General features: G+C 36.8%; 1 protein-coding gene across 1 annotated transcript in view; it reads right to left on the bottom strand.

Annotated features, from left to right (window-relative positions):
- LOC123526459 (DNA repair protein RAD51 homolog A) overlaps nt 1-13,959 on the bottom strand; it is a 65,092-nt gene extending 51,133 nt beyond the window's left edge. Inside the window, exons 1-3 of the mRNA XM_045305620.2 lie at nt 13,862-13,959; nt 4,629-4,746; nt 1,940-2,077 (exon numbers count right to left, since the gene is read on the bottom strand). Of these exons, the coding sequence (XP_045161555.1) occupies nt 1,940-2,077; nt 4,629-4,715 (225 nt within the window). The 5' untranslated portion in view covers nt 4,716-4,746; nt 13,862-13,959. The remainder of the gene's footprint in view (nt 1-1,939; nt 2,078-4,628; nt 4,747-13,861) is intronic.
- Nucleotides 13,960-15,440: the final 1,481 nt, after the last annotated feature.

Here is a 15,440-nt window from a genome sequence, read left to right as displayed (position 1 = left end):
TTTGACTTTATCAAAAACTTTGAAAAGTCGAGCTAAAAATGTTACATTTTCATGGCAGTACATATTCAAGTCACATATCTATGGTTTAAGGTTATGCATTGTTGTATATTACATATTTTCTAACAGCATTTTCAAAAGCATACCTTTTTTCATGAGTTCACTTTATGTACGTCTGCAGGTCAAATTTTCTCAATCCCTGGTGAATTATTTCTAAAGTAAAATGGCTGTACATTCTATTTTAAGGCTGTTATTAGACAATCGAGAGCCAAATCAAGACAAATACATTTCTTCGCTCTTCGCTCACTCCTGATTTTCTCAAAAACAAAAAAAAAATATTTAAATAATTTTTTCGCTTGCCGTCAATTTTTTCAGAAAAAAATGCGATGAACAACTTTTCAATTTGCAGGGCTCCAGATATTTTTTTTGGCCTGTGAGTATTTACTCATCATAATTTTTGTGAATGAGTAAAATGGTATAATCTGAAATTTACAAGGTGAAAATTTGTAAATGTGAAAAAAAACAACAACAACAGAAATTGGTTTTATAACATATTTATTGGGTGTAACATCCATGAATTTGTTTGCAGTTCAGTTTCCCAACTATTTGATTTACGCATGCATTGAATGTATAATAAAGTTTTACTTAGGTTTATAGAGTAATATTCAATGCGTGTGTACATTCTATATGGGAGAATTAATGCTGACCGTGCTCCGTTACGTAAAGCATTTAGACGATTCAGATTTTGTTTACACTAGTAAAAAGTCATTGCGGGCGTTTCTATAATTTCTTATACGATTTTATATGCTTAGAAATGATCAGACATGCGTATATGCATTATTTCAAAGCGTAATTTACACAAATACGTATCTTATCTGGAGCTCTAAATTTGGTGTGGCCTTATGTGTAGAAATAAAGCATTGTTATTTTCAGCCTATTCCTGGCTACAGAAACTTATCTAGAAACACTAAAAGTTAATTTAACAAACATAAATCTTTGCTAGCAGCAGATATCCAATTACTGGCATCTATGTATAGCACTAATTACCAAGACTTCCTGTCATGCAGCTTATTGATTGGCTGTAGACCAGATTTATTACTTGCTGTACTTTGTTATTCTACAACATCCTAAATACATAAACATAATTGAATTTGTGCAAAAATCAAGTTGGTTAAACAAACATTTTAGCCCTTTTATCTTGTAAATTTTCTTTTTTCCCCAACAAAGTGAGAAAACTGTGTAGGATAAATACAAGAAACATTTAAAAGCAATGCTAATTATGATACATTAAAATTAACTATCAATATATGTTAAATCTTACATCAACTGGACAGCAGTGATCTACTGAACATGGTGTGGACTGGAGGTTGCAAGTTCGAGTCGTGTTGGAAAGTCTATGACCAGGCCTTTTTATGAAGCACCAGTAATGGATTTCCCCCAAGAAGCAAAGTCAAAGTGATTTAAATAAATTTCTAGCATCCCAAGCTAAAATCAACTACCGGGTAGTATAAAACTAGAGTTATCAATGAAAATGATAACTACCTTCTAGACTTCACTTTAGAGGGAAGGTAAAATGATCTGTGACCTCAACCTGGTGACCTGGGTCATGTAATCTGCATGTTGTCTTGATAAGGTAAATCTTATATGTTGTGTGAAAATCTTTCCACCAATTTGATATGAAGAATGGAAGAATCTTTAACATCCAAGTAAGACCTTCACCTTGGTCATGGGTGCACTTCCTTGCATGATGATGATAAACATTAATGTGTAGTTATCTAACCATTCAGTGGATTTGGAAACATGGCTCTGGAAATGAATAAAGGATGGACAGACACAGAGTGAATTCAATACAGCAAACTCTCTCTTATACTTCTGTTTCTGGGGATATAATTACTGCATAAAACAAGCACAGGAAATATTATCAATTTATGAAATATATTACCAAAACTTTGTCTGCCTTAGCTTCACTGATGCCTTTGATGGCCAACAGATTTTTTTTCGGTGCGTAAGCTACTGACTCCACAGTATAAAATCCTGCTTCTTCCATCTTCTTCACATCTGTTGCACTAATTCCATGAGCCTAAAATAAAATAAACTGGAATTAAAACAGACTTAAAAGATTTTTTGACAGGCTAAAGGGTTATAATGCAAGACTGAGCACCAATAACAGAATACAACAGTGGATTTTTTGTTTTACAACTTGCCTAGTTCTGTCTTCAAACTTTGTGCTCTTGGTTTCAGACATATTAGATACCATGGATTGACCATATTCATATGTTTTACAGTCTGGTCAGGTTATTCCCCTTCTATAATAGGTGCCATCAACTGGCTCCTTCCCCTCAGAAAATTTCTTTTGAATCATGCAGTTTTACCCAAAAATTGACTTTACATCAGGTTTTTTTTATTCCCCTTTGCCCAAATACTGAGCTATTTTTTCCCCAAATCACAGGCCTGGGCCCCTTCCCCTATTGGTAAAAATACCAACCCTGCTGGTGTTTTGTCACTGATGTTTGTGCTTATTTTCAGGCTTTCGTCATCTTTGATGAAAAAGTAGGAGAAAAGTAGGGGCCTCTGATATAAAGTAGGAGAAAAGTTCTGGAATCTAATAATAAATAGTAGGAACTTACGAAAACAAAAATCTCTTATATTTACTCAAAGTTACACAGCAGGCCACTTCAAATGAATGTGTGTGTGTTCGGGTTTAACGTCTTTTTCAACAAATTTTCAGTCATATAAACGACAGTGTCTACTTGTAGCAGTGAGCACAATGCCCAACTTTATAGTGCTGCCTCACTGGAATATCACGCCGTAGACACGTGGCATGATACCCCACCCAGTCACATTATACTGACACCGGGCTGACCAGTCCTAGCACTATCCCCTTAATGCTGAGCGCCAAGCTAGGAAGCTGCTAGTACCATTTTTTACGTCTTTGGTATGACGCGGCCGGGGATCGAACCCACGACCTCCCGCACTCAAAGCGGGCGTTCTACCACTAGGCTATTGAGGCGGTACACACTTCAAATGAACCTCAATCACAATATACAGGCTCGGTTCCAGAGCTGTTTGATTGGTGTGTGTGTGGGGTGGGGGAGGGGGGTGCCAGTTTAGAACAGAAGCATCACCTTTAGATGGGGTAGGTATGGGAGGGCGCCTCTGTTCATATTGGTGGGGGGGGGGGGGGGCCTGATATATATGATATATAAGGTCTGTCTATTTCATGATGCTCTGAGGTCCAATTGTACAAAGCAGAGCCTCACTAGTATACCAACAGTCCTTATATTATGTAACAACATTCATTCTGCAAATAGACTAACAACATTTGTCAGCATATTTCTTCTTTTATAAATAAAAAGTAGGCATAGGAGTTTTTTTCAAAAAGTAGGAAAAAAGTAGGAACAGACCTAACAAGAGCTGTCCGTAAGACAGCATGCTCGACTTTTCTCAGTGCTTGACTCTGAATGAGAACTTTGCCAGTAAAAACTTTATAAAACTAACCAAAAAATTCTAAGTTAAAAAGGGACATTACTCTGTCAAAATTCAAAACAGAGTTATGGGGATTGTTTCTCCTTGTGCAGACTTTGATAATAAATAACTATTTTAAGTTTCATGTCAAAAGATTTAATAGTAACAGAGATATTTGACTTTATCAAAAACTTAAACCAAAAATTCTATGTTAAAAAGGGGCATAATTCTGTCAAAATTCAAATCAGAGTTAAGGGAATTGTTTCTCCTGGTGTAGACTTTGATAGTAAATAAGTATTTTAAGTTTCAAGTCAATAGCTTTGATAGTAACATAGTAAAACTTTAACCAATGGCGACGCCGACGCTGACGCTTCGGCGAGAGCAATTACCAATAGCTCTACTTTTTCTTCGAAAAGTAGGACTACTTGAAAGCCTGTATTTTGGCACAGATTTATTTGATTTACAGTGTCTTGTCTATCTAGTTGAATATAGGGTCAGTGTGAAGTGGGCATGCCCCAAACACATTAAAAACCCAAGAAATTCTATAGGTTACTACCATACAAAGGCAGTGCCCGTTTTCAACTTGCTTTCTGTCTAAGTTTGGTGGCCCCTCTGAATGGGTTGGATTGCTATGTAGGGTCAGACTGACCAAAACAGAAATTTTTAGGCCTTCACTGAATGAAAATGATAAAATATTTGTAGAATACGATACCAGGCTTTCTCCTGGTAATAATATTCTACACATATAATTGTGCCAATGTAATTTTCTTACGACAGTTAAAACAAATTTATGAATAAGTGGACCCTACTCTATTGCAGTAGACTGATGGGAGATAACCTGTGTATACATGCATCTACAGTTCTTACACATTGTATATGCATTTCTTATCTTACCATATATTCCATTGGGCCTTATTAATGCTATTAGAGGCTATAATATTAGCAAAATGTAGTGTTTATTAAAGCCAAAAATGAGGTACCATATTTTTTAGCAAACATAAACTATAAATTAACAATTAGACCACAACTATACTGCTAGTATTCTTTTAGTGGGGTGCATTTATTAGTGGGAAGTGAATTACTTATAGAATATAAGGTATCAGACTTGTTTAATTGGGTTTATGAATACATGTACATATTGAAAAGGATGAGAAAAAGGAACTTACTTCTAATCTAGAGAGTAGCAAAGGACCAAATGTTTCATCATCCACCTCTTCTGCCTGGCCTGACCTTTGCGCTTGCATCTGGGCCATACTGACTAACTGAGAAATGTCTCCTGTAAAACTGATGAGAAAAAATCCTTCGAATTGTGATAAAGATCCATAATTTCTGATTAACTGCAATATCACAATAAAGTGCGCACATTGGTGGCTGAGCATGTTATATGGTATTTCTGATGAACAGTATGAAGTAAGGGTTCTTTTGTGGTGCTTTATTACAACTTTTTGCAATTCCTTAACCAACACAACAAACGGGGAGTGAATCTGTCAGCATTCAGGCATTTTAAGTGTTTATACTTCTAAAAGTGGCAAAAAATTGTGTTATGCCCCCAGCGAAATGGAATTCATGAAATTATGAATTTTTCATCTGTAGAGTGTTAACAAGCTTTTCCTTTGATTTGGCCTGGTGACCTAGTTTTTGACCCCAGATGACCCAATATCGAACTCGTACAAGATTTTATTGAGGGTAACATTCTGACCAAGTTTCATTAAGATTGGGCCAAAATTGTGACCTCTAGTGCTAACAAGCTTTTCCTTTGATTTGACCTGGTGACCTAGTTTTTGACCCCAGACGACCCAATATCAAACTCATCCAACATTTTATTGAGAGTAACATTCTGACCAAGTTTCATTAAGACTGGGCCAAAATTGTGACCTCTAGAGTGTTAACAGTCAAATTGTTGATGACGACAGATGGACGACGGACACAGGGGGATCACAAAAGCTCACCTTTGAGCAATTCGTGCTCAGGTGAGCTAAAAAGAGATATATATATATGGTCTTCATTTCGGTTGTTTTTGGATAACTTCAACTAAGTCTTGAAATATTCAAGAAACATTAAATATATACGTAATAATTTAAATGAGGTAATTTTAATAACATTACTGAAAGTCACAGACATTTATATCATCATACTATACGAGTCATTTATTCACAATTTTAGGGACTTCTAGACATTGTAGTTTTGTACAAGTTAACTGACATGTTGCAGAGTAGAACTGACAGTTTTTTTACTGTCCGGTCGGAAGAAACGCTATCTGACGAGTTAGAGAATCAGTCAACTGAGCCTACAAAAGAGGATGAGCCAGATAAACTTTCGGCAATCTCACACGATGTATCCAGATCCAGCAAAGTTGTCATGTACTTCAGACGACGCGTTGAAGATGACAGTTCTTCAAAACAACAGAGAATGGGCAAAAACATTCGAGTTCAAGTCAATGTAAGCACAACAATATACAGGCCATTTCACTCATTTGTAAATAAATATCATATATTAGCATTAAAAATACTTAGATGATCATTTGTTTGCTTCAGATCAACGAGGTTTGCGTTAAGTATGCTGGACATCTAAATCGCATGGCCGGTATATACGTCTATTAAATATGCATACATTATGTGATGAAGCAGAATTATTCAATTAATGAATCCGATTCTTCCCAAATTCTTATATTCACATGTCCCTAGTATATGTGAACAGTCAAGCATAAGTTCCTTAGGCTCAGATTTTTCCATTTAAGTCCGTTATCATTAGTTGAACATCACTTATAGTCATTTATGTAAATTGACTATAATAATTGGGCCAATTCATAGGAAATCGGAAATATACCTTCTGGCACCTGTGGGGGACCATGGACTCGGGTCAGTCCACTTCTGAAATGCACATTATGTTCATGACTTGCTAGTATTATCTCCCTTTGTTTACGAGTTGATGACCAGCGAAAAGCAGACTATATATGTCTTGCATGCAGGTTGATCTAAATCCATGGTGGAGGTAGGTTTATTCGTGATGCGGTTCTTTGTTATCAACTTCTCATTATGATTTAATATTTCAGCCCAGAGTATGGCACCAAGTGTCAATTCTCAAATGATTCGTTACAGAAATACGAGTGGCTACGATATTCAGTTTCTGAAAATTCCATCTACTGTGCACCCTGTCTCCTGTTTGGATCTCAGGGATTTTTTTCCTTCTTTATAAAGTACCCCTAAAAGGACCTTTTCCCAACTGAAAAATGCAATCTTTTTTCCAAATTATCATCCAAAAATTCCCCAAATGACCAAATTAAGTTTGCATTTTGAATCCGGATTGCAGAAGGAAAACTTAGTTACATTGACATTCACCATGATTTAACCATTCAAAGTTTGTTTGATGATATTTACATGGAATTAAAGGAAGAAGCATTCTAAATGCATAACTGCATAAAATACTCACAAGGGTGTCATGCAGTATTTATAGATAGATAAATGATGTTATTAATTAACTATAAAAATTCCCAATCCGAGTAAAACCCCCCCTATTTTCCCCATTTTATCCGGTACCGGACCTTTTCCCAAAAGGGCAAAAAAATCACTGGATCTGCATCTTCAAAGGTAAAAACATTTATCAGCACTCCAGTATCAAAATGGTCGAATCTAGGAAAGTATATCATGAGGCATGTCGTGGACGGTTCAAGTCATCATAGCTGCTGTGCCAGTGCTGATAGATTTATGAAAATTGTCAAAGGGAAACAAAAGAGCATTACAGCACAGTTGTCTAAAAGCCACGCAGACACATTGCCAGAAATTGACATGTGTTAAGATCGATAATAGAGGTAATCATTCTTTGTGGTCGTCAAAATATCCCACTTAGAAGCAATGACGACAGCAACAGTAACTTTATGGTGCTGTTGAATGACAAGGCTACTAGGTGTGAAATCTTGAAAACTCATTTGGCTTCAAACTCAAGAGTAACATACACATCCCCTGAAATCCAAAGCGAATTGATTACTTTGTGTGGAGAATATATCAGCAACAAAATTGTGAAGCAATGCAATGATGCTGTTTGTTATCCGTTTCTTGCAGACGAGGCGACAGATGCCTCCACTATGGAACAAATCGCCATGTGTGTGAGGTATTATTCCGAGACAGAAAATGACGTCCCTGAGGTTTCGTTGGGTTTATTTAAGCAGAGGCAACTACTGGAGAAGCTCTGCTCAGCAAGTTCATTGAAGGCCAGAGGAATGTTGGGTTAGATATTACTAAGATGCGTGGACAGGGTTACGATGGAGCCAGTAATATGTCGGGGTGTCATCGTGGTGTACAAGCTCGGGTACAGCAACTAGTTCCACAAGCCATGTACGTTCACTGCAAAGCCCATAGCTTGAATCTTTCCATTGTGCACGCCTGCAAAGAAGCACTTGTTAGAAACTTGCTGGACACAGTGCAGCAAATTGGTTAAATTGCATTCAAGTATTCTGCAAAACGTCTACTTGCATTTCTGGAAGAGCTGGGAAACGACCCTGTTGCTAGAGAAGAAATGAACAAGCGAACCCGCCTGCAGAGTCTCTGAGACAAAATGGGCCAGTTGTGCAGACTTGCTCTACACCTTTAGAGCCGCATACCCCACTACACTATAGTAAATGCCCTCGAGGTGCTAGAGCGAGAAGGAGACTCCAAAGCACGCAGCTATAGGTGTAGCATCTTTGAGTTCGACTTTATCGTCTCTCTGGTTGTTGTTGAGTTTGTGCTTCAATCAGGGTGTAATGCTGCTGAATAAACTTTTACAGAAGCAAAATATCGACTTAGTTGAGGCAGTCAGGGAGAGCCAGGTATAGATGACATATAGCAACATTCCGTGCCAAGAGAGCGGACGATTCTGTGTGGGATGAGCTGTATGGCAAAACAGTGGCCATGGCAGAAGTAGAACCTTCAAAGCCAAGAGCAGCTGGCCTGTCTAGCTAGTCACTAATTAGCTGTCATGATCAATAATCCCACTGTATTAATGCGAAGCTTGAACATGGTAACATTATTTTTATAAAATAAGTTAAGCAATCAAAGTAATCAACTGACCAGTATTGATCACTATATGTATTGATCAGGGATATTGCGTAGGACCAAAATTTGAATTGATCAGTACTCTCCATTTCAATGAGTGTAATTAATAGTAATAAATACTTTAATTAATTAAAAACAAAGGCTACTGTAAGATGCTAAAATTTAGCATTGACTAAACTAGTATTGACAAATGACCAGTTTAAGTATATTGTCCAGAATTAAGCCTGACTAGGACACACTGCCAAGGACCAAAATTGAATCAACCAGTATTGACCATAATACTTTTTAATGAACAAAATTTTATATTATTCAAATTGCTTTATTATTTTTACATTTACTATTACAGACTATGCTAATCAGTGAATGTACATTATGTAAAAGTGTTGAATAAACCAGTATTGACCACCCAAGAGTGACCACAGTATTCAATCGACCAGTATTGACCGGTTTTAACCAGTATTGACCGCCGGCCCGGTCAATACTCATATTGACCGGCTTTTTGCCAACATTGTTCAGTAGAGATCATGAAAGCTTCAGACGTGAAGGGGGGGGGGGGGCATGTCCCCGAACCCCCTACAAAACCTATGAATCCACATCAATACAGGGCTAGCTACGCCCCTGGCCACTGCCAAACCTTAATTGAATGGAAGGAAAACAAGAGCTGTCGGAGGACAGCAACGCTCGACTATTCAACAGCCTTGTCAATTGAATGAATACAAAAGTTGAAAAAGGGGCATAATTTTGTAAAATGCAAAGTAGAGGTATTGAACCTCTGTACTGCATGTCATATCATGACAGTGAACAAGTGTGTGAAGTTTCAATCCTTTCCAATTTGTGGATACTGAGATACCAGCTTACATACAAAAACTTAACAAAAAACTGCTAAGTCAAAGGGGCATAATTTTGTAAAAATGCCAAGTAGAGTTATGGGACCTTCACAGTGCATGTTAGATCATGACAGTGAACAAGTGTGTGAAGTTTCAATCCATTCCAATTAGTGGATACTGAGATATCAGATTACATACAAAAATTTAACCAAAAACTGCTAAGTCGAAAAAGGGGCATAATTTTGAAAAAAAAGAGAGTAGATTTATGGGACTTGCTTAGTGCATGTCAGATCATGATAGTGAACAAGTATGTGAAGTTTCAATCCATTCCCATTAGTAAGTACTGAGATACCAGCTTACATACAAAACCTTAACCAAAAATTTCTAAGTCGAAAAAGGGGCATAATTTTGTAAATAAGCAAAATAGAGTTATGGAACCTGTGCAATGTAGATCAGTTCATCACAGTGAATAAGTGTGTGAAGTTTCAATCCATTCCCACAAGTGGTTACTGAGTTACCAGCTTACATACAAAACCTTAACCAAAAATTTCTAAGTCGAAAAAGGGGCATAATTTTGTAAAAAAGCAAAATAGAGTTATGGAACCTGTGCAATGTAAGTCAGTTTGTCACAGTGAATAAGTGTGTGAAGTTTCAATCCATTCCCACAAGTGGTTACTGAGATACCAGCTTACATACAAAACCTTAACCAAAATCGGGACGCGGACGCCGACGCGGACGCCGACGCGGACGCCGACGCATGGGCGAGTGCAATAGCTCACTATTCTATGAATAGTCGAGCTAAAAATGGATATTCTTTCCAGATATCTTAAAATTTCACTAATATTTTTGTTTTTTTAAGTTAAAATCGGATTCAAAAATTGCCGCATAGAATCATCGCGGAAGGTTCACCACAGAAAAGGTCCTTCCTATGATGTACCCTCGAGTAATCAGTTTCCGTTATGGTAAGGAAACAGCGCACAATTTATTGAATAATAATTGTATAGTCTCAAACTATTTTACTTAGATATAAAGTGAAAATCTTTCCTCCTTTTATCCCCACAGTTTCAAAACGTATTTTATGTTGCTAACTGATGGGCGTTGCCATTTTTAAACATCAACCGGAACTGACTTCCATTTAGACTGGTAGAACAGTTTCCGTTACCTTTGCGAGATGGTTGAATTAAACGAAATGAAAGGTACTACAATAACAGAGACCCTATAACATTTGAAATTTATTCGTTTTCTATCAGTTTTGACACCATTATACTGTTATAATTTAATTTGCATACACAAATTAACACTCGCGTTGGCCTTGCCAAGGATAGTTGGAGAATACTGCCTGTATTATCGTTTTGCTAGAGGTGGGCTTCTATACACCTACATCAATTTTACAAAAAAGTTTACAATGAACAATCTATCTATCAATGAATATGACCGTTACCCGTGTACTGATAAAATATGCTTTGATTGAAACAAATAAGCATGACCTTCTTCAGCATGCCCATTCACGCACTGCAGTACGTGAATCATGCACAAAATATCAAATGCACGCATAAAAATCACTTGTTGGGGGTACATGCATGCAGAGATTCAGAACCCCAGTTCAGCTGCCAAATCGCTGTTTATTTCATTGCGCACTTGCCAATTGTTTGGTATGGTCTAAAACGCAGATCCGGTCCACGAACGTTATAATTTTGTTTCCATCACCAAATTCTCGGCGTAATTGTCGGTCCCGTAATTGTCAGCTGTATAGAGGGATTTGGTAAATGATTTAGTCGAACGTCACACGGGTTGTGTGCAAAAAAGAATGGATACGAAACGCAAAAAGGCATTTTAGCTTTAATAAACACAGCAAAAGGTTAACAGTATTTTATTTTTCGATATTTAACTGCAATTCTGATACACATTGCATATCTGTAATAGTTTGGGCATTTATTATTGATGGACGAATTTTACCAGTCTTCAGTTGACTGTATGTTATTTCGGACGAATCGTGTTCCGTTCACGAAATTGGGAATACATGAACCTTGCTGAAAACTTATTTATATTTAGTATAATATAGGGAGGGGTCTTTTGATTCAGAATTTCCTATCTTAACTTTGGAAAAACACTTTATATTTTCTAAAATTATCTCATCTGTTATACCCCACCCACGAGAGTTCTGTATGTAAAAAAAACAAAAAACAAAACAAAAAAAAAACAACATGTAAATACAAATTTCAGTAGTTAAATAGAAAATTTTCAGATCTGCCATGTAGTGTACCCCCAAATTTTGAAGTGTATCCCTATTTTGCAAAAGCAGGGGGTACATGTACCCTCAACTTTAAAAATGAGTGGGCATGCTGCTTCTTATTAACCAACAACAATACTTCATGATTGTTTACACTGTACAAAAGTCTTTTCTAGTCTCTAGCCATATATGGATGTACCCTTTTCTCTCTATTTCAATAAATTAATTAAAGCTTTTGAACCAGTCTTCCGAGGTCGCGACCTTCTTGTGCAAAGTGTAAGCAATTGGTTGCAACATGCTATTTTAGGGAAACCTCGATGTATTGTATATTAAAAGGAAGAAGTAAGGTGAATTATTGCACTAGTATGTTTATACTATTTCATGTTAGTATGGAAACTAAAACTGTTTTCCCTGCCTCCAAGTACTAAACGGAGCATTTTTTGAGTGCAGAAGATGACTTGACGTTTCTCAAGTTTGCTTCCAGGTTATGACGTCAGAAAACCAAACTGTGCGCGAGCTTCATGTAAATATTTCCAGTATCACGAAATGAAGGGTATCACAATTTGCGGTTACTCGAGTGTATGTGGAGGAGAGATATTGACCAGTGCCATTATCAAAATAGGAAGTGTCTAGGGTCTAGTGTCTAGTCTACCTCTAGACAAGCCTGTTAGGGGTTTTCTAGGGGTACGGACCTCAGTTTTTCTAGAGATTAAGAGTAATTTACATTTCAAATTTTGTTGCAAATGAAATAACAAATAACATTTCAGCAGAATTCACCTTAAACTTGGATCTAAATGGTTTCCAGATACTAACATTTATCCGATTTGTTACATTTTCTTTCGGAACATAAATAACCGAGGAACACCAAATAAATCACGAGGATTCGAACTGACAGAAAAAAAAGATATAAAGATTAAACATAATAATGTTAAATATGTTGGGGAAAAAGCTATTTTTAATTAATAATTAACCCTATAGTGTATTCATGTTTTTCACACATTTGGTAACCGTTACGAGATACATGGGATGTTTTCAAAAACAGTTTCTTTTACTTCGCTTAACTGATTATTAAACAATCAGTTCCATGCCGATTATCATTGTACCTTGTAAAATAACACAAAAAAAATTGGTGCATATTATTATGCCTAATTTAGGCCTATTTATTTTCAAATAGAAATCATTTAAGGGGTAGATTCATTCATTAATCTAGCCGTTATCAACAGTAAATTTGACAACAAACTAATCAGCATTCATTTGGAGTTCTTCGGTTATTTAGGTTTTGAAAGAGAAGGTAAACAATCGGGTGAACACTGGTATCTGTAAACCAGTTAGATCCAAGTTTTAAGTGAAGACTGGTTAAGACTTACTTGTTATTTCATTTTCAACAAAATTTAAGATAAAAATAACCCTAAATCTCCAGAAAAAGGAGGTCCGTACCCCTAGAAAACCTCTAACAGGATTGTCTAGAGGTACGGATCCGTACCTCTAGAATCAGGTTCTAGCGGTACGGATCCGTACCCCTGGACACTTCCATCAAAATATCGAGACTCATGTACAATTAATTTGATTATCTGACCAACCTGATGAAAATGAGTGTAGGTTAATTACACTCGATTCATTAGAAGGCACTCCGGTAAGACCACCTCTCTGCCATGCAGTACTGAAGGAAACAGGCTGATTCGGACCGTGGCTGATTCGGACCAAATATTTTGGCTGATTCGGACCACATACTTCGAATAAAAGTACATAATGACCATATATTTTGGCTGATTCAGGCCACAAACTTATATTTAACAGTCAATAATGACCATAAATTTTGGATGATTCAGCAATTTAAGAAAATAATGTTGATTATAGCTTATATAGAGGTTTAACTTGAAGTAAAGACATAAAATATACACCGTACAAGCAGGTAAGAAGTTTTGACAAACTAAAATGCATCTAAATAAGGACTTTAATTATTCTTTGCATCAGACATTAAACTTAATACTCATAAATTTTATTTTTACTCATGACATTAGTGTCAGGAAAACTTAAACAATTTGGGCCGAATAAGCCAAGTAAATTTGGTCCGAATCAGCCATGGTCTGAGTCAGCCTGTATTCAGTACTGAAATATAGATATTGGACTTCTGCACAAATGATCTTATCTTGAGCCTAGTATATAGAGGTCATGTCTCAGCTCCTGAGCCTACTCTACAACTCATAATTTTCCCATTTTCCCACACGGTAGGAAATCATGTAAATCAGATGAGAATATCGGTCAAAGATTGAAAGAAACGATCAGTCTTGAGCAATCAACAGAGGCTTTACCTTCTTTTGTTTTTAAATGTTTTATTTCGCAGAAGTTCCCTTGTTTACATAAAATCCGGAAATCCCGCCGATTAATCACTTCTGAATTTTGATTGGTTCAGAGCACATGACTTGGATAAATCCCGTTCAACACGGTTTTTTTTACACAATTTTAAAAGGCTAAAGTGTCCCTCCAAATCCAATAAAAAGAACCTTATCTGCCGCTTATCAGCGATCCTTAAGTGAATGTATAATATATTATATTAGCTGGTGTGTGGACGCATTGGTCGAGAGGGCTAGGACACTTTCCTACGGAGGTGAAGGCCCCTGGTTCGAATCCTGGCTACTGCCATTGCGGTGTGTCCTTGGGCAAGGCACTTTATCAGGATTGCCTGAGTCTACCCAGCTGTAAAAGGGTACCAGCAAATTTCTGGGGCTAAGGTAATGGTTTTAACTGTTCTTAAAATAGGGTCGCTCAAAAGCTCTACAGAGCTTATGTTAATTGTTTCACAAAGCGACGGTAAATAAAATTTACCTTAAACATTTTACCTTTACCTTTGCCAGGCAAGCGCCGAGAGTGTTATATACCATGGAAATTTTACGTCACGTCGACATATTATTTGGTGGTAAGAGACAACCAATGCATACAAGTACAGAGAACTTATCAAGTCATCTCATTCACGCAAAAAATACTTAAAATAAGGTATCACTATTCATATGATTTTTTTCGTCCGATATTTTTGTGGAACTAAGGCAGTTCTTGGAAAAATATGTTTTGATATACATGTTTCGATTTATGGAAGGTCGCACACACCATAATGTTATACTGTAAGTCTATGGGAAAACAATTGGTGTTCTCTAACCTGGTGCCATGCAAGCGCCGAGAAAGATTGCTGTCATTTTGATCTATTAGAACTGCTTAAAATTTATATAGAAGATGTTTCTATAACAGGCTTGTGTTGCACTTAAACCACATACACTCTATCTTTTATTAGGTGTATAGAATAACTCACTAGATGTGTACGCTCATCTTAGCTATTTTGCGAGACGAGTTGCTTTCCATAGTTTAACATTGTTAAGACACATTACAAAGTCGCCGTATGGTTTATAATTGTGTCGGTGAGACGGAAAAAAAAAAATAATAATCAAGTTACATTACGCGTTGTTGTCATGTCGGCGCCATTCATGCCCCATGAAACAGTGCTTCCCTGTTTAATCTACCTATTTAGATAAAATGCATATTAAAAGCGAAATAACATATAGCAGAACCATGTTTTGACTTATATCAACAATATAATAAAATCTGTAAGAAGATCAGGTTTGGAAGCATAAAATGCAACCAAGCAAAATAATAGCAGACTCGGTTTGATTGAGTCTGTTCATGAGAGTAAGTGGAAAGTGCAACACCCGTCACGCCCCTAGCACCGGCTTCAGCGGAGCTTTATTACCAATGAACATCGAGGAACTCCATGATCCCAAAGGACCAGAAAATATAACAACACTGGATCCAAGTACGGAGAGACTTTTTACGGCCGCCACACGACACTTAAATATTGCTGTTGTGATAGTTAATAAAATCTGAAAGAAGATCCTTTGGAAG

The sequence above is a fragment of the Mercenaria mercenaria genome, chromosome 1, assembly GCF_021730395.1.
Source record: "Mercenaria mercenaria strain notata chromosome 1, MADL_Memer_1, whole genome shotgun sequence".
NCBI classification, from domain to species: domain Eukaryota; kingdom Metazoa; phylum Mollusca; class Bivalvia; order Venerida; family Veneridae; genus Mercenaria; species Mercenaria mercenaria.
The sequence above is the reverse complement of the archived record's forward strand: the minus strand, read 5'-3'. Positions and strand labels throughout refer to the sequence as shown.